The sequence below is a fragment of the Danio rerio genome, chromosome 6 (assembly GCF_049306965.1).
Source record: "Danio rerio strain Tuebingen ecotype United States chromosome 6, GRCz12tu, whole genome shotgun sequence".
Taxonomy (NCBI): domain Eukaryota; kingdom Metazoa; phylum Chordata; class Actinopteri; order Cypriniformes; family Danionidae; genus Danio; species Danio rerio.
Genome location: NC_133181.1, coordinates 41,838,315 through 41,864,587, shown reverse-complemented (window position 1 = coordinate 41,864,587; position 26,273 = coordinate 41,838,315). Strand labels below are relative to the sequence as shown.

Below are 26,273 nucleotides of genomic sequence, written 5' to 3'. Positions count from 1 at the left end.
TGCAGTATTTGTACTTTTATTTCACTACTTTCCTTCAACCTGCAGTCACTACTTTATTTTTTCTTGTCTATGTGGATTAGACAAATCAGTCCTGTGATTCCTGTCCAATCAAATCGCACATAGAAGGTAAATCACATCATAATGAACTTCCTCAAGACATGGGCCATTTATAATTGCAGCAAACTGTTTGCCAGAATTAAAAGAAGATGTCAAAAATCTTTACCCGCATTAACCCAGAGACTGCTTAGATGCATGTCACTGATGAGAAGATGACGGATGTTTTCTGTATGATGACCGAAATAACCTTAAACGCACACAAGACGGCACAAGACGTCAACATGGCTATAGGTTTACGTTGTACCCCATTGCAATGGGGACGTTGTATTTTGTTTAGAAATGAAAATTAGGTTGACGTCAGAGCTCAACGTCAGGTCGATGTCAAGGTTCAACATCCAATCTAAAATCATATATCAATGTCTAATGATGTACAGCTTGATGTTGTGTGGATGTTACCCCTATGATGTCTATCAGAAGTTGGATTATGGTTGCCATACCTAATGAATAAATGTCATTATTTTACACTTGTTTAAGATGTTGGTTCGACATTGGACTTATGTCGCTTTCCAACACAACCTAAATCCACCAAATATTAACTTCCTATGACATCGTTATTGGACATCAAAATAACAATATCCTTAGATGCTGGCTAGACTTTGAATTTAGGTCACCACAACCTATATTTAACCTAATATTAACATCTTATGATGTTGTGTGCCTGCTGGGCAATAACTAAATGCACTACAGAATGTTACGTTTACACACATGTAAATTACATGTAAATGCATTAGCTTTTTAAGGCATAATACTCACTACTTACTACTCTTGAGTACTTTTAAAAAAGCTACTTTTTACTCATACTTTGAGTAACAGTTACAACAGATACTTTTACTCGCACTGGATTTTTAGGCATGTAATGGTATTTTTACTATGATTTTTCAGTACTCTTTCCACTACTGCAGCCCTCCCCATACATAATCATATGTTTACACATATGGTGGAGTTTAGAGCCATAAACTACATTAGCTTTGTTAGCCGCTAGCATTACTGTGCAGAATTGTGTGTGTGCACATTTTCCAATATCAATACAGAAGGAAACTCTGTTCCCTGTTCCCTTGTAAATCTCAACAATGCAACTGTTCAGCTCAGGGGGAAAAATGCCCTGCCAGATCCAAACGCTGGCAAAAGTGGATGGAAAAAAGCCTTTCATTAATGTAAGAGTTGCTGCGCGCCCCACCCAGATAAAAAGAGCAGAGGTTAACATGCTCTCTACGGCTGTCCAGCCAACCAGATACTGAGGCAGAAACACACCCGCTTGCAGATGGTGAGAGCTACACTGTCTTTTTCAGAGTTTCTACTGGAATGCCTGTCCTCAAGTCTCAAGCCTCTCCTTGCATTTTCTCATTCCACCTGGGGCAAAGCCCCAGGCTGGGTGTGACACCATTTATCTTACCACTTTCTCTCTGTACCTGTCTAACAGGTAGGGTGTGTGTGAGAGTGCGTATGTGTGCAAGTGTGTGTGTGAGAGCAGTCAGCTCCACCCCCTCAAGAGTGTGTATAAAATTGGTCAGCCAGCTGCTGAGAGACACGCAGAGGGACTTTGACTCTCCTTTGTGAGCAACCTCCTCCACTCACTCCTCTCTCAGAGAGCACTCTCGTACCTCCTTCTCAGCAACTCAAAGACACAGGCATCATGTCAACCAGGTCTATCACCTACTCCAGCGGTGGCTCCATCAGGAAGGGCTACACCAGCCAGTCAGCCTATGCAGTACCTGCCGGCTCTACCAGGATGAGCTCAGTGACCAGTGTCAGGAGATCTGGTGTGGGTGCCAGCCCAGGCTTCGGTGCCGGTGGCAGCTACAGCTTCAGCAGCAGCAGCATGGGTGGAGGCTATGGAAGTGGTCTTGGTGGAGGTCTTGGTGGAGGCATGGGCTTCGTTGCGGCTCCTATCACAGCTGTAACTGTCAACCAGAGCCTGTTGGCCCCCCTCAACCTGGAAATTGACCCCACAATTCAGGCTGTCCGCACTCAGGAGAAAGAGCAAATTAAGACCCTCAACAACCGCTTCGCTTCCTTCATCGACAAAGTAAGTATTCATGCATTTTGTGTCTCTTTTTTATTTTTAATTTTATGCAAATTTCTGGAATGATATTGTGGAGCACAGTGAGTGTAGAACATTCGAATGCAGAACTCATTTTATTACTAAGTGTGACCTTTGAACAAGTAACTCTTAACTCTGGATGCCTTAAGTATTACAACACACCATAATAGCTTGCAGCTGTAAAAAATGAGTGTAAGAGTGATTACCTTTTTATAACAGCATTCTGTAAGCACATCTACAAGCTGGGCTTTTTCTTAGGCCAAATTTAGTTTCATGTCAACGTAATACTAGTATATCAACAGTGAATAGCTAATCAGCTGACGTAAATTCAACAGATGTTAAACCATTTGCACTGGACCTCCCTTTCATGGCTTTAGCCTTGGAAAAAAAGTCCTCAAAAACCCATGACAAGTTATCCAAATATGGGTGGAGTTTAGGTAATAACCTAGCAACCATGTTAGTCATAGATACACAAGTACATTAGAGAGTGCTACAAGAAACTATTGTGTGTGCATAGTCCAAAGTCAAGACTTTATTACCCCACTAACATTTGTACAGGTTATGAGATTTAAATAGTCTCTCTGATGCGATTAAGGAAAAAAAAAAGCTTGTCTTTGATACACCTATATTTGGCTGCAAACAAACACTTCACAACTTTCTGAGCAAATGTGGACAGAAGACACACCCTGAAGGGCATGCAGTCTGCATACACACACACCTTTATTTTTTAGAGCCTGTAGAAGAATTTGCAGTAAGCTGTGTGTGACCAGGATGAGTCATCTGGACCATAGACGTTACCAACTTTTACTCTGCTTTATAACTTTGCTAGCAAGTTGCTGGTCAAAGACTATGCCAATAAAAATGCTGAGGCTGAATATAAGATGGAAATGGATATCTTTGTTACTTTAAGGGGTACACTCTTGCTGCAGATTTCAAGAGAAAAGGTACAACTGCCTCCAATTAAGTAGATCACTAGATAGACAGGTGCCAAGTATGGATGATTTCCAAGGTCCACACACAAAACCTGCCTTAGGGTGTGGCAGGTATGTCTAAATTCTCTGATGTTGCTCCACTGTTTTATCTGTAAAGTAATGCAGGTTTCGGGTGAGGCCATTAGTGGACATTTTTCCCAGTCTTGTAGCTTGTGTGCAGCACTGCCACACCCAGTCAGTCCACTTTCACCTTCCCCTCCCCTGTCCCTCACTCCACCCTGCAGAAAAATGCCTCCTGAAATGACTCATAGCCATTTGTATTGCTCTAAACAATGCTTCCCGAGAGCATATACAAAGAGACTAAAAGAGTCAGGGATACAAATGAGTCATACAAGCCAAACAAAGCCATCTTTATTAATTCATATTTTTTTTAAGAATGCTTCACACTTTAATCCCTAAGGTGCTTAAAAAACAAAAACCACAAATGTAATTGATTTTCCTCCCCTCAGGTGCGCTTCCTGGAACAGCAGAACAAGATGCTGGAGACCAAATGGAGTCTTCTCCAAGAACAGACAACCACACGTTCCAACATCGATGCCATGTTTGAGGCATACATCTCTAACCTGCGCAGACAGCTCGATGGACTGGGAAATGAGAAGATGAAGCTGGAGGGAGAGCTGAAGAACATGCAAGGCCTGGTTGAGGACTTCAAGAACAAGTGAGTGAAGCTGTATTCATGTAGTTGAATAATTTGACCAATAAACAACATTGACTCACTTGCTTTGTCTTATCTCTTAACAGGTACGAGGATGAGATCAACAAGCGTGCTTCCGTAGAGAATGAGTTTGTCCTTCTCAAGAAGGTAATGATTGCTTGCCTGTTTCTGTTCTGGTATCCTTTTTTGCACTTCATTTTATTAGCAATAAGGTATTAATGTCCTCTCGTTTTTTTCAGGATGTTGATGCAGCCTACATGAACAAGGTTGAGCTTGAAGCCAAGGTTGATGCTCTTCAGGATGAGATCAACTTCCTCAGGGCAGTCTATGAGGCTGTAAGTTAAACTCTGTTGTATTTTGGCACACGAAGAGTTCTGCTTCTTTGTAAGGGAGGATAATTAATTGGCTTTCATTTGCAGGAACTCCGGGAGCTCCAGTCTCAGATCAAGGACACATCAGTTGTTGTAGAAATGGACAACAGCAGAAACCTGGATATGGACTCCATCGTGGCTGAAGTTCGTGCTCAGTATGAAGACATCGCCAACCGCAGCCGTGCCGAGGCAGAGAGCTGGTACAAACAGAAGGTGGGTCAAACTCTAAAAGCTTCAACTCTTTGATCCCACCTCATCTGTCCATGCAAGTGCTTATTTGTGGCATTATTTCCAGTTTGAGGAGATGCAGAGCACCGCTGGTCAGTATGGTGATGACCTCCGCTCAACAAAGGCTGAGATTGCTGAACTCAACCGCATGATCGCCCGCCTGCAGAACGAGATCGATGCTGTCAAGGCACAGGTAGAGTGGAGCAAGTGTAAATACACAAATAGTTTGCACTATTCATGAAAGACCCTGACTTCAATCAATATTGCTGTTTAGCGTGCCAACTTGGAGGCTCAGATTGCTGAGGCTGAGGAGCGTGGAGAGCTGGCAGTGAAGGATGCCAAGCTCCGCATCAGGGAGCTGGAGGAAGCTCTCCAGAGGGCCAAGCAAGACATGGCCCGCCAGGTCCGCGAGTACCAGGAGCTCATGAACGTCAAATTGGCTCTGGACATTGAGATCGCCACCTACAGGAAACTGTTGGAAGGAGAGGAGAGCAGGTAGGAAGTCTTGAACACTTCACTTACTGTCATAAAAAACATGGTGCTGAAAACCATGACTAAGCAAATCTATTGTCTACTTTATTCAGACTGTCCAGCGGTGGAGCTCAAGCTACCATTCATGTTCAGCAGACCTCCGGAGGTGTTTCCTCTGGTAAATATTCAGATAAATCAATCTCTGTCTCGAAATCTCGTAATCTCAGCTCGTGTTAGATAAGTGTCTGATTTGTTATTATTTCTTGTTGCAGGTTATGGTGGTAGCGGCTCTGGTTTCGGCTACAGCGGTGGCTTCAGCAGTGGTGGGTCAGGATACGGTAGTGGATCAGGATTCGGTTCTGGATCAGGGTATGGTGGAGGCTCCATCAGCAAAACCAGTGTCACCACCGTCAGCAGTAAACGCTATTAAGGAGAAGCCCGTCCAAACCCCCAGCCGACACAGTTTCCAACCTTCCTTACCTGCAACTAGATCCCTTCTGAACCTTCTTACGACTCAAACCATCTATGGTGCTATATTTTAGCCAGACAGCTGTCCCCTGTTAATGAGGAGATGTGGACGATGATTTTTTAAACACGAAATAAGTTTTAGATTGTTCTGTGTGTTGATGGTAGTTACCCGTATCATGCATCTCCTGTCTGGTGGTGTCACTGCCATTTTAAATCATCAACCCAACTACACTAAAACGATACCAGGAAGAATCGTGCTCCAAGCCACTGAATAGTCTTATTTCTGCACTGATATATACAGGGAAAGTGAGACACATAGAAACCACTGTAACCTACGTAGTACTATGGTTTCACTGGATCAGGGGTGTGCTATACAAGTTCCCGAATGTCTTGTTTGAATGTTTTGTGCTGTTACAAGCTCCCTGCTGTAGTTTTGCTGACTAATCTGACTTTTGTCATTTTGCTATGGCTGTCAGAGTTGGTTTACCTATTTTCTATAAAATGTATATGGCAGTCAGCCAATAACTGATGACAATTGCTTGTGGGCTACTAATGTCCAGTTACCTCACATTCAAGGGAGATCTGTTACAGCAAAAAACAGGCACAATGGGATTTATGTGGACCATCCCTCCTTAACCTTGTGTACTTTCCGTGTTGGAAGTGGTGACTGTACTGCCTTACACATTCCCCTGTATTCAACTGGCTTCCAGAGCATATTTTACATCCCCGGTTATAAATGGAAAATGCAAGAAAACTGAAACAATGTTGAACCAGATTTATTTGGTATTGATTGACGAGACACCAACTTGAAATTTGAATACAATAAATCTGAGACCACAAGTTTTGCCTTGCTTTGTCTTTCATTGCTTTAACTTGAAATGTATTTACAAAAAAATGGTCAGCATAAAAAAATACACATGACTCTAAAATTTTAAAAGTCTAGATAGACAAAAATATTTTAATACAATTTTACAAAAAACAATTATAACACTTAAAAAGTAAATCAAATTAGATGAACTTTATGTTCACCATATATTGATACTTGGCTGTGTCATCCCTCTCATTTATAGAAATCTTTCCAACCATGTTGAACAACTTGTAAAGCACAATTTGCCTTTTTTCAAATTCTCTTACTACACTTATTTTTGAATATATTTCTCACACAATTTTACAGTGAAGCCAAAGTACCTTTTAGTAAAAGAAAAAAAGTATTTTAATAATCTGTAAACTGAACATCTGATGAAAATACATTTGAGGAATGAACTTTAAGAGTAATTAAAAATTGTATTAACTTAAAATCTTCCTCATGAGACAACTGAGGCCATACTGTAAAAAATCCTTCTTTTCACAAGGTTACTGTAATTATTTTTACAGTAAATTACATTAGTATCACTGTACAAGATTTAACTGTAAAAATTCACCGTAACGTGGTGTCTTCAGAACTTTATTGTAAAATTAATCAAATTAGCATGATTACAAATTAGCAAATTACTGTTAAAAGGGCTATATCTTTTGCATGTTAATTATAGAAGTTCATACTCTTTTTATTTCATTATACATAGACATTAATACAAATGTACTTTTATGCTAGTATTGGCACTTCTTTGATATTTAGAAATAACAGTAATTGCAGACCCAAAAACTATTTGGTTTCATTTTCAAAAATAATTTAATACACTGAAAAAAAAGATCTCTGCAAAATTTTTGCAAATAATTTATTTGTGTTGAATTTAAACCAACAAATTATATTTAATAATGTTCAACTTAATTGTTTTTTGTTTAAATTCAGCCCAAATCAATTGTTTACAACCATTTAACTTAAAATGTAGTAAATCCGAGGAATCATCTTTGACAAATTTTCTCAGTGAAGAAAATCATACATGAATGTCATTGTAAATTTTCACTTTTGGGTGCACTGCATCTTTATTTAATTTTATATGGTTGACATGGAAATATAAAATAGTTTTTAATGAATATAACTTTGTGCTTAACCAAAAATGTAATAGACTGCAACAAAAGTAACTGATTCATAAAACCAAACAATGTTACAGTGTTTTAAAACCAAACAAGGTTACAATGTTTTACTGATTTACAGTAAAATATAGTTAATTCTACAAGATAATAATGGGAAATCACAGTAATGGATTTTACTATCTACTTTAAAGTTTTACTATCTGGCTGTAATTTACTGAAACAAAATCACAATAAATTACTGTGAACTATGTCAGTGAAAGTAATGCAATTATTATACAGTAATTTACTGTGAATTTAAGGTAAATTTTTAAAAATAATAATTAGTCACACTTTATCTGTCAATAATCTGTCATTAGTTGAAGTTTTTACCAACACTAACTAGCAATAAACAGCATTTGTACAGCATATATTATTTAATTAATTGTTTCACAATTATTAATGCATTATTAAAATTCAAAGTTGTGTTTGGTAATGCAGTGTGAGTTAACAAAAACTAACAATGAACAATTATATTTCCATTAACTTTTAACACAGTAATACAATCATATACAATACTGTTATACTGGACCTGGTCCAAAATGCACTGTCCATTGCTTGTCCACGTTAAACGCTAGTATTAGATAACGTTAACTGATACAACCTTAGTGTAAAGTGTTACCATTTTACAAAAAAAAAAAAAATCTGTTCATATAATTGTAGTTTGGTCTTCCTGGTTTGTTTGAACCATGCAGGGAAAAAAATAAAAAAATTCAGTTCCTGGTTTGCTTCACTCTGCCATTTAATAGCAACACTAAAAATGCAAAACAGAAAACACTAAACTTTTAAAAATCGGTTATTTTTTTTTTATCTTGCCTTTCCCAAGCTTGCATACCTCATTTATATTTTACTTTACTTTTAAATCAAACCATGATCCTTTTCAGTGGTTGAAAAACACTAGCAGAGCAATCACTACATAGTTAGAATTATCTGAACTGAACATATCAAGTGTGTCCACACCCACATAATTATTATCTTCAAATGAATCTTTCCAGGTAAACTTTAGCAAAATACAAATCTCTTAACATTATTTTACCATTATTCAAGTATCATATTTCATGGTCAAGAGAGTAAACATATTTTTATCATAATTAATTTGTTTTGTCCTACATTTGCTGTGGTAAGTAGTCTGCATTGTTTTGTGAATTTTCAGTACTGATCTGTGCTGTCTCTGGGTCCTGGGGATGTGCTGGTACCTCTTCTTTTGCAGTTCTGCATACACAAATGTACACCAGAATTGCTGTCCCGATTAAAGTTGTGAGAACACCAGCAACAATCGGCATTGTAGCCGGTGGATTGTATACTGCAAAAGACAAATAGCGTGAACTTCAGCAATGCATTGTAATAAAATAATATATGATAAGATGCTATATACAGTATATATTAAAAATGGCCAGGATGAAATTATGGTGCACATTTAAAGTTAAATTATTAAACCGAAGAAGCTTTCAGTCTCCAGAAGCTACTGTCTATTGATTTACAAGGGTAAATGGAATGAAATTGTCTAGTCATGTGATCAGACCTTAATATATAGCCTACTACCTGATACATATAAAGTAAAACAGATACTAATATGACTTAGGTATTTACTCAAAGTACTATTCATCATTTGAGACAAATTGTGCACTAATGTGTGCTAGCTTCATTTACAAGGCTTAAAAGCAACTAAGCACTGCCCTCTGGTGTTTGACATCTTCTAGTGTTCAAAATTCTGAATTAGACACTGAAAAAAAGAGGCAACGACTTCCCAGCTAAAAGTAAATGTTCTCAGAACATTCCTTAACGTTCATTACAAGGTGAGTAAATGTAAACACGTAACGTTATAATATTTTTTGAGCATTAGTAACGTTGATAGAAAAACGGTCTTTGACATTTACTTTTGGCCTATCTGCTGTGGAAAGCAGTTGGCTTTGTTTTAAATGAATCATGTTATTGTTCTAACGTTCTAAATATCAATACAATGAGGATGGTATGTTTGAATAATCATTTAAATAACGTTCCAAGCACATAAATACAACAGAAACTGAAACAATATGAAAACATTCATTCGTTCATTTTCCTTCGGCTTAATCCTTTATCCATCAGAGGTCGCCACAGTAGAATCCAACTTATCCAGCAGATATTATACACAGCGGACACTTTTCCAGCTGCAACCCAGTGCGGGGAAACATCCATACACACACTCAAACACAACAGCCAATTTTGTTTATTCAATTCACCTATACCGCATGTCTTTGAACTGTGGGGGAAACTGGGGAGAACATGCAAACTCCACACAGAAATGCCAACAGACCCATATGGGACTTGAACCAGCGACCTTCTTGTTGTGAGGCGACAGTGCTTACCACTGAGCCAAATTATTTTGCCTTTTAAAAATACAATAAATACAGAATCAGTAGGCCTATATAGACACAAAAAAATAATTACATGATTGAAAAACAAGTTATTTTAAAAAAAAAATCTGGAAAAGAAAAGCATTGCCCAGTAACATTAGATATCTTTCCCTTAAAACTCCAAATATCCTTAAAACCGTCAACATTGTGCATAAATACTAATAGATGCTAATTTAATTTCAGGTGTATTCTAGCTCCTTTTATGCATTTAAAAAAAAACAATAGATTAACAATCATAGGTCTCAAACTCAACTCCTGGAGGGCCGCAGCTCTGCACAGTTTTGCTCCAGCCCTGATCAAACATAGCTGATCCAACTAATAACGGTGTTTGTGATTCTTTGGAACTTCTTGATTATTTGGATCAGCTGTGTTTGATAAGGTTGGAGCAAAACTGTGCAGTGCTGCGGCCCTCCAGGAATTGAGTTTGAGACTTACGATCTAGAAAATACTTAAAGTTTAGAACTTTCTAAGAACATTCAAAATTAATGTTGTATAACTTAATGGGAATGATAAATGATCATTTTTACAACCAAAAATTGTAAGAAGATGTTAAAATGTGCTGAAACAGTGATTAGAGTAATGTGTAATGCATAACAATTTATCTATTTGTAGGCACTCACTGTAAATGAAGACATTATTGCTGGGTTGAGACACTTGTTTGATTTTTGACGAATCAAGCTGGAATGCACATTCATACTCTCCTTCTACTGGGGCAGAAAGTGTGACAGACTTCAAGTATTGAGGTTGGGTGTAGATTTCCCTAAAGACTTGACCATTCTTTCTAAATATGTAGTACCCCTAAACAGGAAGGAAAGGCTGTTATTATTTTAATGTAATTACAGAACAATTAGTTTTAATGGTTTTAGGTGACTTACATAGTCTTGTGTTTTTAAAAGAGTAGAGTTGATAAAGCAGACGAGTTCCACATCTTGTTTATCTGTGACATACAGTTTGGAGACAGGACCATGCAAAAACACAGACAGTTTTGGACGGGGCATTGCATCTGGCAGAAAAGTGGACAATTCAGAGAAGACAATTATTTAAAGATAAAAATCATGAAGAAAGACTTCAGACTATTAAGACCATATTATTATTATTATTATTTGGCTTTAATATCTCAAATTCATTTTCAGAAAAAATTATTGTAAATACAAGTGAAAAATTTGCCATTAATGGCTTCTTGAGTTGAATTTTTGACTTTAAATATTTGTGAATTCTATTTGTCGCTATAGTAATATATTGTTCCATACACTACCTGACAAAAGTCTTGTCGCCTATCTGAGTTTTAGGAACAACAAATAACAACCTGACTTCTAGTTGATCATTTGGTATAAGAAGTGGCTTATATGAAAGGCAAAGTCCTCTAGATTACTCTTATTTTGCCAAAATAAAATATGATCATGCATCATTATGAATTAAGTATTTAATTAGGACAGTAAGGTCTGACTTCGCTTAGATAAAAGTCTTGTCACCTAACAGAAATAATGTACAGTATATGATATAAAGTCATAGTGCAGTGAAAAAAGATTTAATATTGTGTATGACTCTCATGAGCTTGGAGGACTGCATCCATACATCTCTGCAATGACTCAAATAACTTATTAATAAAGTCATCTGGAATGGCAAAGAAAGCGTTCTTGCAGGACTCCCTGAGTTCATCAAGATTCTTTGGATTCATTTTCAATGCCTCCTCCAGCACAAAAGTCTTGATACCTCAGGCTGATGATGTTGCCATCCATTCTGCAGTTCCCCTTCGGGGGGAACTTCAGCACTATAAGTGGATTTGATTGTAAAATCCACGCATTGGGAGGTTCGGTTCAGAAGCTACTCGTCTGAAAGAGTATTGAACGGGCCAATTAAGAATGAATTGGCAGCGCAAGCCTGCGCAGGTGAGCGGCATAAGCAATCAACTGAGTATATAAGCTCACCTGGCGCCAGCAGACGCTATCCTTTTCGCTTCAGAGACTTTCTGATCGAGTCGATGAGGGTTCCTCCTGCTGTGACCAGCGATTCTGAGCGAACGAGAGCATTCTCCCGGTCCAGAGTGTGTACACGCAGTGGCAGACGGTCGAGCTGGGTTTCTCCCTTGCCTGGCGTTCTTTGGGTCCGGTCCTCCAGAGCGGTGCGTATAAAATTGCAAACTTCACAGAAAGAGCAACACAGTCGTGCAGCACGTCCTTATCAGGACGGCGCTCCGACTGTGCGTTTCTGGATGCGGTGGTTTCCTGTCCTCGGATGATGGGCGCGGGCACTGTGTTACATGTCTGGGGGTCCAGCATGTTAATGCGCTGCTCGCGGGCAGTTCATGTCGTCATTGCGATGCCATGACTGTTGCGCAAGATCGCGGTTAGCCTTTGCAAAAGGGCGAACCACCCCAATTGTCCCCTGCTCTGCAGCGGGCACTCGGGCAGATCTGAGGGTTTCAGCGAGAGATAATCCGTCGCCCACGGGCCCGCGGACCTCCCGCTCCTCTAAGCGCTCCATCCAAGCTTCGGGCGGGGGAAGCGATCCGTCTAACAGATGGTAGCCCTTACGCCCGATGACACCGGAGACCAGATGTCCACCGCGGCATCGGAGGGTGGGCTTTCATTGTCCGATGATCCAGACCCGCTCGCCCCCTTCGGGCTGGTGAGCGCTGTCACTACGGATCCTGAAACGGACATGTTAGCCGTGCTTTCCCGGGCTGCTTCGGCCGTGGGTTGGAGATGGTTTATCCCCCAGCTCCGCGGCCGGACCGACTAGAGGGGCGTTCCCTTCTTCCCGGAGGTGCACAGTAGGCTCACGCGGTCTTGTAAAGCACTTTTTTCTGCTCGTGCTGCGTGTTCCTCCACCCTAACCACTCTTGACGGTGAAACAGCCAGGGGGTATGTGGCGATTCCTCAGGTTGAGTGCGCGATGGCGGTAAATCCGCGCGGCGCCTCTTCTTGGCGGGTTCGCCTCATCTCCCATCCAAAGCCTGTAAGTTATCTACCTCCCTCGGAGCTAGAGCTTACATAGCTGCGGGCCAGGCTGCTTCCGCCTTGCATGCGATAGCCACCTACCAGCGCTACCAAGCGCAGGCGCTGGCCGAGCTGCACGAGGGTGGGTCCAACCCAGACTTACGAGCTTCGCACCGCCGCCGACTTAGCTCTTCGGACTACTGAGTCCGCTGCATGTGCGTTGGGGAGGACGATGTCCACATTAGTGGTCCAGGAGCGCCACCCCTGGCTGATATGCGCAAAGTCGACAAAGTCCGCTTTCTTGACTTCCCCATATCCCCAGCCAGGTTCGGCGACACTGTCTGTGAATTCACCCAGGAATTCAAGGCGGTGAGAGAGCAGTTGGTGGGTGATGTCTTATCGGCGGTCCGTAGCCCGCTCCGCCCGCCGTGCCATTCATACCTGCTCCTCGCCGAAGGCGCCCGCCTACGAGAGCTGCTCCGCCCCCGCACACGCCTCAGGCGAAGCGAGCGCGTCGGGCACCTCGGAAGCAGGCAGCCCCCCTGCCCAGAACGCCGCTAAGTCCGGCAATGGACCGCGAAGCGCCCCTGGGACAGGCCATCTGGAGAAGAGGGAACTTGCTCTTTCCCCGCTGGAGGGCGGGGCCCCATTTCCAACGGCACTTTTTACTGCCATGAAAACATTATGAAAGGGCACTTTTCACTTCCCCAGATGTGACAGCCCGAAATCTGCCAGTCTGGGACGCTATGCTTTCTAGCTTGCAGATTCGGTGCGTTTCGCCAGTGGCTCACGAGCGCTGGGAGGACGGTCTCCTTTCTCCCACCCCTCGAGCCTCCCCTCCGGAGCTCGGGTTTGGAGTGAGAGCAAATATCTCACCTCCAGCTTTTCCGTGGGACCCGCGAGCTTCCCGGATCAGCACACCCACTCCGCGCTGCCCCACTGCTGGTACGTCAGCAATTGTAGCGATGAGTCCATTAGCGAGAGCTCTGCCTGCCTGGTTAGCGCGGGCCAGCTCTTCGCGGTGGCTCATACGCACAATCAGACTCGGCTATGCGATTCAGTTCGCGAAACGGCCCCCCAAGTCACGGGTGTGTATTCACCAGGGTCAACCCCCTGTCCGCCCCTGTCTTGCGAGAGGAGATTGCTGTCCTCCTGGCGAAGGATGCAATCGAGCCGCTCCCTCCAGCCGAGATGGAGAGCGGGTTTTACAGCCCACGCTTCATCGTGCCCAAAAAGAGCGGTGGGTCACGGCCAATCCTAGATCTGCGCGTTTTAAACCGCTGCCTGCACAAGCTGCCGTTCAGAATGCTCACGCAGAAGCGCATTCTCCAATGCGTTCGTCCTCTGGGTTGGTCTGCAGCATTAGACCTGATGGACGCGTATTTCCATGTCTCCACTCTTCCTCGCCACCGACAGTTTCTGCGGTTTGCGTTTGAAGGTCGAGCTTGGCAATACAAAGCCCTCCCCTTCGGGCTCTCTCTGTCTCCGCGGGTCCTCACCAAGCCCGCGGAGGGTGCCTCAGCGCCCCTTCGGCTCGCGGGCATCTGCATACTCAATTTCTTTACGACTGGCTGAATTGCCCTCTCTTTTTAATTATGCACAGAGTTGATTATGCACAGAGACAAAGTGCTCTGGCACTTCCACCTGTGGGGGTTTCAGGTCAACCGAGAAAAGAGCAAACTCGCCCCCGTGCAGAGGATCTCTTCTCTCGGGCTGGAGCTGGACTCGGTCATTATGGCAGCGCGCCTCTCCGGAGAGCGCGCTCAGCTGATGCTGTACTGTCTGAGAGAGCTCGACAGTAAAATAGTGGTCCCACTGAAACTATTTCAGAGGCTCCTGGGGCATATGGCATCCGCAGCCGCTTCATGCCGCTCGGATTATTCTATATGAGACCACTTCAGCACTGGCTTCACGATCGAGTCCCCAGACGCGCATGGCACGCGCGCGCACACCGAGTCTCTGTTACTGCGCTGTGTCGCCGCGCCCTCAGCCCTTGGAGCGACCCCTCGTTCCTACAGGCCTGGGTGTCTCTAGAACAGGCGTCCAGTCTTGTTGTCGTTTCAGCAGACGCTTCCAACACGGGCTGGGGGGCTGTGCGTTGCGAGCATGCGGCTGCGGACCTGTGGAAAGGTAACCAGTTGCATTGGCATATCGCCTGGAGCTGTTGGCTGTGTTCCTCGCTCTCCACCGTTTTTTTCCGGTGTTGGAGCGGCAACACGTGCTGGTCAGGACGGACAGTACGGCGGCGGTGGCGTATATCAGCCGTATAGGGGGTATGCGCTCTCGCCGCATGTCTCAGCTCGCCCGCCGTCTGCTCCTCTGGAGTCATCCGCGGCTGAAATCGCTGCACGCCATTCATATTCAGGCAAGCTCAACCGTGCAGCCGATGCGCTCTCACGGCAGCCTTGCGTCCTGGAGAATGGAGACTCCACCCCGAGTCTGTTCAGCTGATATGGGCGCGATTCGGGGAAGCCCAGATCGATCTGTTGCTTCCCCCGAGATCGCTCATTGCCAGTTGTTCTTTCCCTGACCGAGTGCTCTCGGCACGGATGCACTGGCTTACAGCTGGCCTCGGGGCACGCGCAATACGCGTTTCCCCCAGTGAGCCTGCTCGCGCAGTTACTGTGCATGGTCAGGGAGGACGAGGAACAGGTTGCTGGCTGCGCCCCTCTGGCTCAACCGGACCTGGATGTCAGAGCTCTCCCTCGCGATAGCCCTCCCCTGGCAGTCCCTTCGAGAGAGCACCTACTCTCTCAGGGACAGGGCACCACCTGGCACCCTCGCCGATCTTTGGAGATTTTTAGACGCGAGGAAGACTTAGGTAACCTCCGATTGCGGTGGCTAATACCGTCACTCGGGCTAGAGCCCCCTCTCCGAGCGCGCCTATGCCCTGACGTGAAGTCTATTCACTGAATGGTGTGTCTCTCGCTGAGAAGACCCCCGTAATTTGCCAGATCAGCGTTGTGCTTTCTTTACGCCGAGAGAAGTTGGAGAGCAGGCTGTCGCCCTCCACACTCAAGGTTACGTGGCTGCCATCTCCGCTCTCATAACGCGGTGGCTGGCAGCACCGTGGGAACGCATAACCTCATCATCCGGTTCCTCAGGGGCGTTAAGCGAATTAATCCACCCCGCCCCCTCTCATGCAGTATATTTCTGTCCCTGAAGACAGCTCTGCTGGTCGCGTTGATATCGATTAGAGGGTCGGGGACCCGGAGGCATTTTTCGGTCAGTGACTCATGCCTGTAATTGGGCTGGCTTCTCTCACGTCCTGAGACCCCGCCCGCGATATGTGCCCAAGGTTCCTACCACTCCGTTTTAATACGAGGTAGTGAGCCTGCAAGCGCTGCCCTCGGAGGAGGCAGACCCAGCCCTTATTTATTGTCCAGTTCGCGTTTTGCGTATTATCTGGACCGCACTCAGAGTTTAGATCATCTGAGCAGCTCTTCGTCTGTTATAGCGGTCGGCAGCAGGGAAGTGCCGTACCGAAATAAGTTCCCACTAGATTGTGGATGCCTTTCTTTCACTATCAGAGCCGAGATGAGCCGCGTCCCCCGAGAGCGCGTGCGCACTCCACTCGGAGCATCCTCTCGAGCGCGCGCACGCGGCGCCCCTCTAACAGACATCTGTAGAGCTGCGGGCTGGGTGACACCCAACACATTTGCAAGGTTTTACAATCTGCGAGTGGAGCCGGTTTCCTCAAGGGTATTAGGTAACCCTTGGTGATTGAGGAAACAATTCGGTAGGGTGTTGAAACACGCTTGCTGCGCCATTTTCCCTAACACGGAGATACGTGCGCCTTTTTATCTGTCAGTAAAGTTCCCCGTCAGGTGAGCCCTGCAGATTCCTCCGTGGCCCCCAGCACTGACTCAGCGGAGGAGTCACTTGCTGGCCCACTACGTTGTAGGTCTGCCCGCTGGTCAGCCCGCGTTTTGGGTAAAGGTGCCTGCTATGTGTGGTCCCCACTAGGCGATCCCATATGCTTATTCAGCCACGGTTAAGTCCCCCCCCCTGGGCGGACCCGTGTCTTCCCTCCCCGCTAACCACTCTTTTGCTATGCGTACTCCCCCTTTTTAGGGCTAGTCCATATGTAAATTCTGCCATCTATCCCCCCTTGGGTAACGGATGGCCTCCGCAGCGTCCTCCCTATCGGGATTGCACGCTTCCCAACGTACTGTCGTATTTTCCTAGAATTATCTAGATGCTCACGACTTCCCAAAAAATATATATAAATCCGTAAAACTTCTGTTGAAGTAGGATAAATTAGGGCCAGGGACACGTTGGAGGACCGCGCCCCCCATGATGTGGGTGCGTCACGCTTGCTTGACTATCTCCTCATCGGGGGTGTTGGTAAGGTGCAGTCATTATGGCGCTTTCAATGGGCTCCCAATGCGTGGATTTTACAATCAAATCCACTTATAGTGCTGAAGTTCCCCCCGAAGGGGAACGTTCGAGGTTACTAAAGTAACCCTTCGTTCCCCGAGGAGGGGAACGGAAGCACTATACTCCGTCGCCATAATGACTGTCCCTTAGCTGTTGAAAGTCTCTTCAGCTTAAAAAGGATAGCGTCTGCTGGCGCCAGGTGAGCTTATATACTCAGTTGATTGCTTATGCCGCTCACCTGCGCAGGCTTGCGCTGCCAATTCATTCTTAATTGGCCCGTTCAATACTCTTTCAGACGAGTAGCTTCTGAACCGAACCTCCCAATGCGTGGATTTTACAATCAAATCCACTTATAGTGCTTCCGTTCCCCTCCTCGGGGAACGAAGGGTTACTTTAGTAACCTCGAACGTTCTCTTGCACACCCCCATACTGAATGTAACCCCAAACCATGATTTTCCTTCATTAAACCTGATTTCTATGAGAATCTTCGCTCTACGTGGGTTTCAATAGGTCTTCTGCAGTATTTATGATGATCGGGACGCAGTTCAACAGATAATTCATCAGAAAAATCTGCCACTTTTCCAAATGACCAACTAGAAGTTATTATTTGTTCCTCTTACAACTAGGATTAATGACAAGACTTTTGTCAGGTTGTGTATATTAGCCAAATAGAACAAATGTGCACTTTAAATCATCTTTTTGCATATTTACATTTTCAACACTATAACTTTATATTATAATTTTGAAGACTTAATCTCAGTCTGTCTCACCTGAGCAAACGATAAAGAGAGTCCCTTGCTCTTTGCATGATTCTGTAACATTTAATGAACAATCTTTTATCTTATTTTCTTTCCCGCTGCATTTGATGTCCCCAATTGTGTTCGTGAACAGCCTTGTGCTATCTGAAAGCCTTTGCCAATTCAGCATATGCCCACATCCTAGATCCCTGCACACCACTGAAGCTGTGGTGGCAGCAGCCTGAGAAACAGCTTCAGTGTCCAATGGCTTCTGACAAACAGGCCTCCACTGGAACTTCAGATTTATATTCAGATATCCCATACAGCTCTCTCCACGCCTTTGTTCCCACAGCTGAACCGGAAGACTTTCTAATGCATCACACAAAAAATAAATCAACAAATCAATAATTGGCAAATCAATAAACAATGTCAAATTATACTCAGATTTGTCAAGATATTAAACTCTATTTACATTCAAATCAGTTGAACGGTGTAGAAATTACAACAGTTTTCATAGGTGTCTCCCAATTGTTAAGGGACCAAAAGTAATTAGACAGAATAACAATCAAACTTTCACTTTTTAGTACTTAGTTGCAAATCGGTTGCAGTCAATTATAACCTGAAGTCTGAAACGCTTAGACGTCACCAGACGCTGAGTTTCATCTCTGGTGGTGCTCTGCCAGGCCTCTACAGAAACAGTCTTCAGTTTCTGCTTGTTCCGGGGGCATTTTCTCTTTTGTTTTGTCTTCAACAAGTGAAATGCATGCTTAATCGGATTCAGGTCAGATGATTGACTTGGCCATTGCAAAACATTCCACTTCTTTTCCTTCAAAAACCCTGGTTGCTTTTACAGTATGACAACCAGTTCCATTGACAGCCATACATGCCCACGCCATGTCACTACTACTACCATGCCTCAGTGCCTAGGATCATGAGCAGTTCCTTTCCTTCTCCATACTTTTGTCTTCCTATCACTCTGGGACCAGCACTGTGAAGGCTTTTTTAGAACTCTTATCTGGCCTTCCTGTTTTTGAGGCTCACCAATGGTTTACGTCTTGTGGTGAACCCTCTATATTCAATCTGGTGAAGTCTTCTCTTGATTGTTCACCTTGACACACATACACCTACCTCCTGGAGAGTGTTCTTGATCTGGCCAACTGTTGTGAAGGGTGCTTTCTTCACCAGTGTAATAATTCTTTGGTTGTCCACCACAGTTGTTTCTGTGGTCTTCTGGGTTTTTTGGTGTTGCTGAGCTCACCAGTGTGCTTTTTCTTTTTAAGAAAGTTCAAATCAGTTGTTTTGGTCATGCCTAATGTTTTTGCTATCTCTCTGACAGGTTTGTTTTGTTTTTTCAGCCTAATGGTGGCTTGCTTGACTGATAGTGACAACTCTTTGGATCTCATCTTGAGAGTTGACAGTAACAGATTTCAAATGCAAATAGCACACTTGAAATGAACTCTGGACCTCTTATCTGCTCATTGTAATTGAGATAATGAGGGAATAACACACATCTGGTCATGGGACAGCTTAGAAGCCAATTGTCCAATTACTTTTAGACCCTGAACAAGTAGGAGGCACATATGTGCGCTTGAAATTCTGCGCTTGAAAACTGTTGAAATTCTTATAGCGTTCACCTGATTTGAATGTAAATACCCTCAAATTAAAGCTGACTGTTTGCAATTAAAGCACATCTTGTTTGTTGCATTTCAAATTGATTGTGTTGGTGTATAGAGCCAAAATGTTAGAATGGTTTCGATGTCTGTTTTCAATAAAATTATCATTTATTTTATTGTCTAAACTTTTGATAAATATTTATCAATAAAGTTTTAAATAAAATATTATCATTTACAAATATAAAGATATGAAAAAAAAATAATACAACCCTTGAAAATGCTCTGCCTCTTTGGATACACACAATGTAAATTAAGAGAAATTGCAAGTTTTAAATATTTATTCATCTTGATTTTTGCATAGCTGCATATATGTGTGTAAAATAAATAATATATTTACCTGGGATAGCTTGTTTAGTAGCCAGGGGTGAGTGTAGGACTTTTCCATTGTACACCATCTCCGTAGAGCAGGCGAACTCCACTGGGACAAACATATTCTTCTGACTTGAATAAGTACTACTGATGTCTGTGAGAAATGAAGAGCCAAGCAATGTCCAGTTGTTTGCAGGGGTGAAGGGGAGATAGCGGTAAAACTGGCTCATTGTGTAGTTTGTCAATGTGTTTGGGGTTATATTACAGGACACAGTGTAATTGCCACCCTCAAGAAAGAAATCGGGGTTCACAGTGATGTTAGGAGGAGAGAGTGCAGCTGGTGAAAGAAAGAGAAACACCCTCATAGAAATGTGATATATGGCAATATATCCAAATTACATATATGACATACAAGTAAAATTTTGGATTTCACATTTAGGAATAAAATGTCAACTATGCAACATATATTTTGAAATTTCATTTAATTTCATTTCTTTTACAACTATTGCAAATACAAATAAGTACATGAGTTCAAATATATTAGCTTTAATTTTAGGGTGTACTCAGACTAGGCACAGTTGCATTGAACTGTGCTGGGGCGCGATTGTCCATCATGCTGCATGTATTAGGAGGTTCACTGAAGGTGCAGCTGTCATGCAGTGAGGGGTTTGTGTCTGTAATAAACTATGACAGTTTGTGTGTATTGAAAAGTAAGAAGAGTAATAAATCCATATGAAACAGACACTTAAAAGTGATGTTATGTCTTCATTTTCGGGCTCAGGTGCGCTTTACATTTACGCTACAAGTGTACCACAACAAAGCCCAACCGAACTGCAGTCTGGAACACCTCTTCAACAATTTCGCAATTCGGAGCACTCACACTTGTCATACGAACCAGGAAATGTGCCCGGGAACAGTTTGGATAGCCTAGTATGAGTAAACCCTTAATGGCCATATATGAACATATTTGTAATTCAACGGTTGGCTTTTCTATTGTAGTTTGCTTTTGAAAACTCGAGAGGGAGTCAGTCGATATCAAGCTGATATTTTATGCATGATGACTAGCAAACTGGCTGCACTCATGAACGTATGTAATGCTGCGTTCACACCAGATGTGGAAAAAGCGTCAAGAGCGAGTGATTTATATATTAAGTCAAGGCAAAGACTTGAATAGACATCTTGCGGCAAATCGTTCAAGTTGGACAAGCTGAATTTCAGCAGACATTTGCGCCATGTTAACCAATCAGGACCTTTCTCTAGTAAGGCCATGATTAAGATGTAGCGCCAGTCGTTGATGTCCTGAGGGAAAAATTTCCTGCCGACACCAAGCAACAGTTATCAAACTGGGCTCAGCTTAGTCTGAAGCACTGGTTCCATCATCCAGGTATAGTTTCTGGAGGAGTTTATGAGCTCACAGAGCTGGGTGCACCTCAGAATGGATCTAATGGCTTCTGGCAAGGCTCCAAACAAATTGACACTGTTTTTCAGTCTTCCTAAAGCATATAAACACAGCTATTCTCTCAATAAAATCCATGTTAGACATTTAGCAACAAAGCTAAACACCTGGTAGACAGAAGCCCCGCCCATTAGGCGAATTCGCATCTGTTGTGAAGCAGATTTGACTGCTCAAAATGTTCCTGCTCAAAATGTTCACACGTCTATTTACACGTGAATATCGTGATTTATCCCCGCATATCGTGTCTGGTGTGAACTTAGTAAGACATTGAGGCTTCCAGAAATATCCAATAGTATCTGCATGCAGCCTTTATGATGCAAGCTGAGATTGCATTACTCAGCGATGCAATGTCAGACACAATGCACTCAATGGAATGAGTGACGTCACTGTGACGGGTAGGGTTAGGGGTGGGGTTAGGTGAGGGCATTAAAAAGCATTGGATGCAGCTCACATTAAACTGCACCAGGTCTGCATCCAGACCCCTCTCGAAATGTCCACAGCTGCCCCTTTTGGATTTACGAGAAATGGCAGGGATGAGAAACTATGCCCCAGTAACATGTTTGAGATTAATTGAGTATTTGAGTCAAAAATGTACGAGGCGCCTTCTAGTGGAACCACTTGAGTGAAAACAAAAGCTGCAAGAAGACAATTCTCAAAAAATGTAGCCCTGGGCACATATTTATAATGAGCCTGGGTTGCAAAATAAAATTACAATAAAAAATATATATATTTGTTGTATATATGACAGATTTATGTAAAATTCAATTACTTGTATGCCATAAAAAAACAAATTTCCTGAAGTAATATGTTGAGAATATGCAACATCAAACTTACATACGATGAAGTCAACAGGGTTGCTGAATTCAGAATATGGCTTCTTCAGTGAAGTCTTGGTGGATTTGTACCAGCACACTAATTTGCCTTCATATTGACTGACTGCAGGAATTGTGAAGTACATACTTCCTGAATGTATGACCTCCGACGTCAACCAGGATACTGTGCTCTCTGGCGTCTGTGAGGAGTTTTCCAGTTTGCCAATAGACACAGTCATGGGATACGGAGAATATCTGGGAATGTTACAACTAAACTGTACTGGAGTGTTTAAAGCAACCTTATTTGGATTCACACTGTATGGAAAATTCAGTGTAGGAGCTGGAACAGAAAAAATGCAGATGCTTATTTATGTCAGTAATGAAATTTACAATCAATATTCAGCAATGCCTAAGCAAAACAAAAAACATTAAGTAAAATATATCTGCTTTTTATATGATTCTCTAAGGGGAACCCATACGGTTAAGGCTAAAAAAAATTGTAAAATACTGCATAAACTACATATATCTTAATATTTGTATATTATGTAAAATTAAATTTCATTTCAACCTTACAAATTTTTTTCATATACATGTTAAAGAAAATAAGTAGGTACTGTAAATATACTTTTAAATGCTTTTGATATTTTTAAAAAGTATTTTCCCAAAAATAATGTATATAAATGGCCAAATTAAGTATCTGTATAAATATATATTTATGTAAATATATATTTTAATCGATATTATGCATTGTCTGGCTATTACTGTGTGTTACAGGGATATGCATTAGACTGACCAGAATATTTGGCTTCACAATGTTGCAAAAGAACATTTTTAGGTAATAATTTCTGGCTCAAAACATACTGTTCAAAATTTTGTGGTAAGATCATTAAAACAATTAAATGAATATTTTCATTTAACAAGTGACATTACAAACATTCATAATGTTTACAAATTAAATGTTATTTTTTTTACTTTCTTTTCATAATTGAAAAAATCTTCCAAAAAATGTTTAAAACAATCAACTGCAAAACATTCTTAAAGTGAATGACAATAAAAAGGATTCTTAATCATGATATTAGAAAGACTTTGACAGATTATGCACACTGAATATGCACTAAACATTCAGCTTCATCATTATAGAAAATAAATTACACTTTAAAATATATAAATACAAGTTAGTGAGAAAGATAGTACATAATATATGCTGACTTTAAAACATTTGCTTGTGGGTATGTACAGAAGTAAGGTATTCTTACCCTGAGACACAGTGCTTCTCACACACATTATCCAGCACACCACAGTTAACGCTACGGAGAAAGAGTAATTGCAATATACTGTGAAAAACAGCATTTCCTAAATAAAAGTACATGAAAATGAAACTGTCATTATGGAAAAAACTACATGCAGGCCATTATTTAATTCCAGGTTCTTTATAGTGGAAAAAAAATCTTTATAGTTTATTAAAATGCATATTTTTAAGAACTTTTCTCTAAAAGTCTTGAGAACCCAAAAATGGTGCTTCAGTGATCTTAAAATACTGTATGGCCCTTTTAATACAATTTGTTGCAGTTTATTTCAAATGTAATTGACTAAAATAACAATGGTTCATTGTAAATCAAAGCAAAATGAAATATATATATTTAATAAAATGTTCCTCCGTTAGACAATGTATTTCAATGAGCTAAGATTTAACTTTCAAAACATCAGGAAAACAAAATAAACCCTTACCTCTTATGTTGTTGAGAATCATCCTGACAAGACACAATAAATGAAACTGTAGCACAGTAAGAAAGTTTTACTGGTGAAATCTACAACAAGAAGAGCTGAAATACCCAACTGATGAAACACTTAAAGGGTCACGAAACACCAAAACACATTTTTTGAGCTGTTGACAGTCGTATATGTGTCCCACACTGCTAAAAACAGGAAGCTTACTGACTTAAAAAGGGGATGTATTTTTTATTATTACTCTACATTAAAAACACATTATTCCACCTTATTGTAAATAACTGCTACATTTTAAAGTATTTCAAATATTTTTTATGTTTAAATTACGGTATACTCATCATGTTTTGATTTCCTTATAATCAATGTTGAATATTTTTGCATTATACTTGTTTTATTTTTGTATTATGCCGCAGTCACACTTGTGTATTTTTAAGCTTGCAGAATTTGGCAAGCTTATACTCTAGTAACTAGAGTATAAGCTTGCCAAATTCTGTCAAATGGCATTCCGAAAAGGGGCGGGATTAAACAAGATGATTAGAGATTTTAAAAGTGAGTGATTGGTCCATTTTTAAAATTTCTGTCCAGAGAGGTCATGTTTTGATCTTCGATTGTTCTTACACAGTCAAATAAATTGATTTCGTAGGTTAGAGTTCACCAAGCTTGAACTTTGCAACGCAGCAAACTGCGAATCTTGACGCACGAATTTGTGTTTCCGCCAGTCTTACGCATTCGCGTGCATATGAATGGAAGTCTATGGGGAGAAAAGTCCAGTGTGACCGCAGCTTTAGGCTGACAAAGGCTTAAATTAATAAAAAATAGGTCTCGAGAGCTCCCCTGAATTCATTTGTTCAGCCTATTCCTTGATTATTCAGGGTTGACAACTCTACAAGCATGTGTTTATGCAATGAATACCCTGTAATAAAACTGTTAAATTCACGTATAAATTACCTGTCAAAAAGTAAAAAATCGATCCAATTGTAAGAGCATCAAATAATAACTTGACTTAATTGGAAAAACGGCAGAGAATTGATTTGTCCGATAAATCATCTGTTAAACTGCAACCCAATCATTACAAATACAGCAGAAGACCTTTTGGAACCCGCATGGACCAAAGATTCTCACAGAAATCAGTCAAATTTTGTGATGGAAAAATCATGGTTTGGGGTTACATTCAGTATGGGGCGTGTGAGAGATATGCAGAGTGGATAGCAACATCAACAGTCTGAGGGCCAATTCTTCAGCAGGATAGAATTCCTCATACTTTAGCCTCCACATCAAAGTTCATGAAATCAAAGAAGGTCAAGGTCCTCCAGGATTGGCCAGCCCAGTCACCGGACATGAACATTATTGAGCATGTCTGGGGTAAGATGAAGGAGGAGGCATTAAAGATGATTCCAAACAATCTTGATAAGCTCTGGGAGTCCTGCAAGAAAACTTTCTTTGTCTTGCAAGAACACTTTTTTTGCCATTCCAGATGACTTTATTAATAAGTAATTTGAGTCACTGCAGAGATGTATGGATGCAGTCCTCTAAGTTCATGGGAGTCATATACAATATTCATTCTTTTTCCACTGCACCATGACTTTATATTCTATACTGTACATTATTTCTGTTCAATGAAGTGACGCAATCTATCCTGGATTAATCTAGGAAAGAGGGGGATGAGTAGGGGTGGATAAGGGGATTCTTTAAGACGAAAATGACTAAGGTAAGAAACTCTGGTTATTTATGTGCATTCAGATTCGTCTGATTGGTAAATCATATGATAGCTAATGCAGGACCAGCCGTGGTCAATCATAAGCATGTGATCCTCTTGAAATTAGTTTGGAAACAAACTTCACTTAAATTTCTAACCTAATGTGACCACAATTTGTGATTTATTTATTTATTATTATTATTATTTGTAAAAACAAACGTAACCCTGCACATTCCTTTATTCTGTTATGGCCAATCAGATCTAGACCTTTGGTTTTGTAAACAATGATGCTGATCTTATCACTAAAAAGTGACTCCAGACTGTGCTTTAAAAGCCATGCCTCATGATCCCAAACTTAGCCAGAGGCGTCTGCTTGTCCTGAGCGACCTGACTAGCTCTCTAATCCCGCCCGGCTTTAGTGCTGCTCTCTGCACGTTACATAACTGTGAAAGAGCAGATTACTGAACGTTTGGCCTTGCATTTGGCCATGTGCGTCTCTCAGAGATGCTACAGGTGCAAGAAAGTGTGAGAAAAACCTATCAGGAGATCTTTGTTTACTAGAGCATAAAATATTTATTAATACATATTTACAGGATCTTACAACGAATCACACATATTTACAAGCATTATCATTTTGTTAGCTTTCACACTGCCAAAAAATTTCATTTTATTAGCAACTGAATCACAACAAATGTCTCTTTTGTGATAAAATAGTTTTGCAAACCAGGAATTTAAAGCATTAAAAGTAGCATAACTGTTGTTAATTTTGCGTTGTCTTTTTTAATTACTATTAAATT

The 26,273-nt window shown here is 41.6% G+C and overlaps 2 protein-coding genes across 3 annotated transcripts; one reads left to right on the top strand and one right to left on the bottom strand.

Annotated features, from left to right (window-relative positions):
- Nucleotides 1-1,642: 1,642 nt before the first annotated feature.
- krt4 (keratin 4) lies at nt 1,643-6,183 on the top strand. Its single transcript, NM_131509.2, has 9 exons — nt 1,643-2,143; nt 3,600-3,808; nt 3,892-3,952; nt 4,045-4,140; nt 4,225-4,389; nt 4,472-4,597; nt 4,679-4,899; nt 4,989-5,053; nt 5,148-6,183. Exons 1-9 carry the CDS (start codon nt 1,751-1,753, stop codon nt 5,303-5,305), a joined length of 1,494 nt encoding a protein of 497 aa, NP_571584.2. The 5' UTR covers nt 1,643-1,750; the 3' UTR covers nt 5,306-6,183.
- On the bottom strand, nt 6,071-23,989 carry si:dkey-195m11.11. 2 transcript variants are annotated; one of them, XM_021477212.3, is made up of 8 exons: nt 23,781-23,989; nt 23,309-23,359; nt 22,075-22,392; nt 19,813-20,121; nt 17,836-18,171; nt 10,622-10,749; nt 10,367-10,544; nt 6,071-8,656 (listed from the first exon to the last, which is right to left on the bottom strand). In XM_021477212.3, the coding sequence occupies exons 1-8, from the start codon at nt 23,800-23,802 to the stop codon at nt 8,460-8,462; spliced, it is 1,539 nt and encodes a 512-aa protein (XP_021332887.1). In that variant the 5' UTR covers nt 23,803-23,989; the 3' UTR covers nt 6,071-8,459. The 2 variants fall into 2 exon arrangements, with proteins under 2 accessions (XP_021332887.1, XP_073810466.1); XM_073954365.1 differs by having other exon boundaries at nt 6,071-8,565; nt 23,781-23,967.
- Between the last annotated feature and the right edge of the window lie 2,284 nt (nt 23,990-26,273).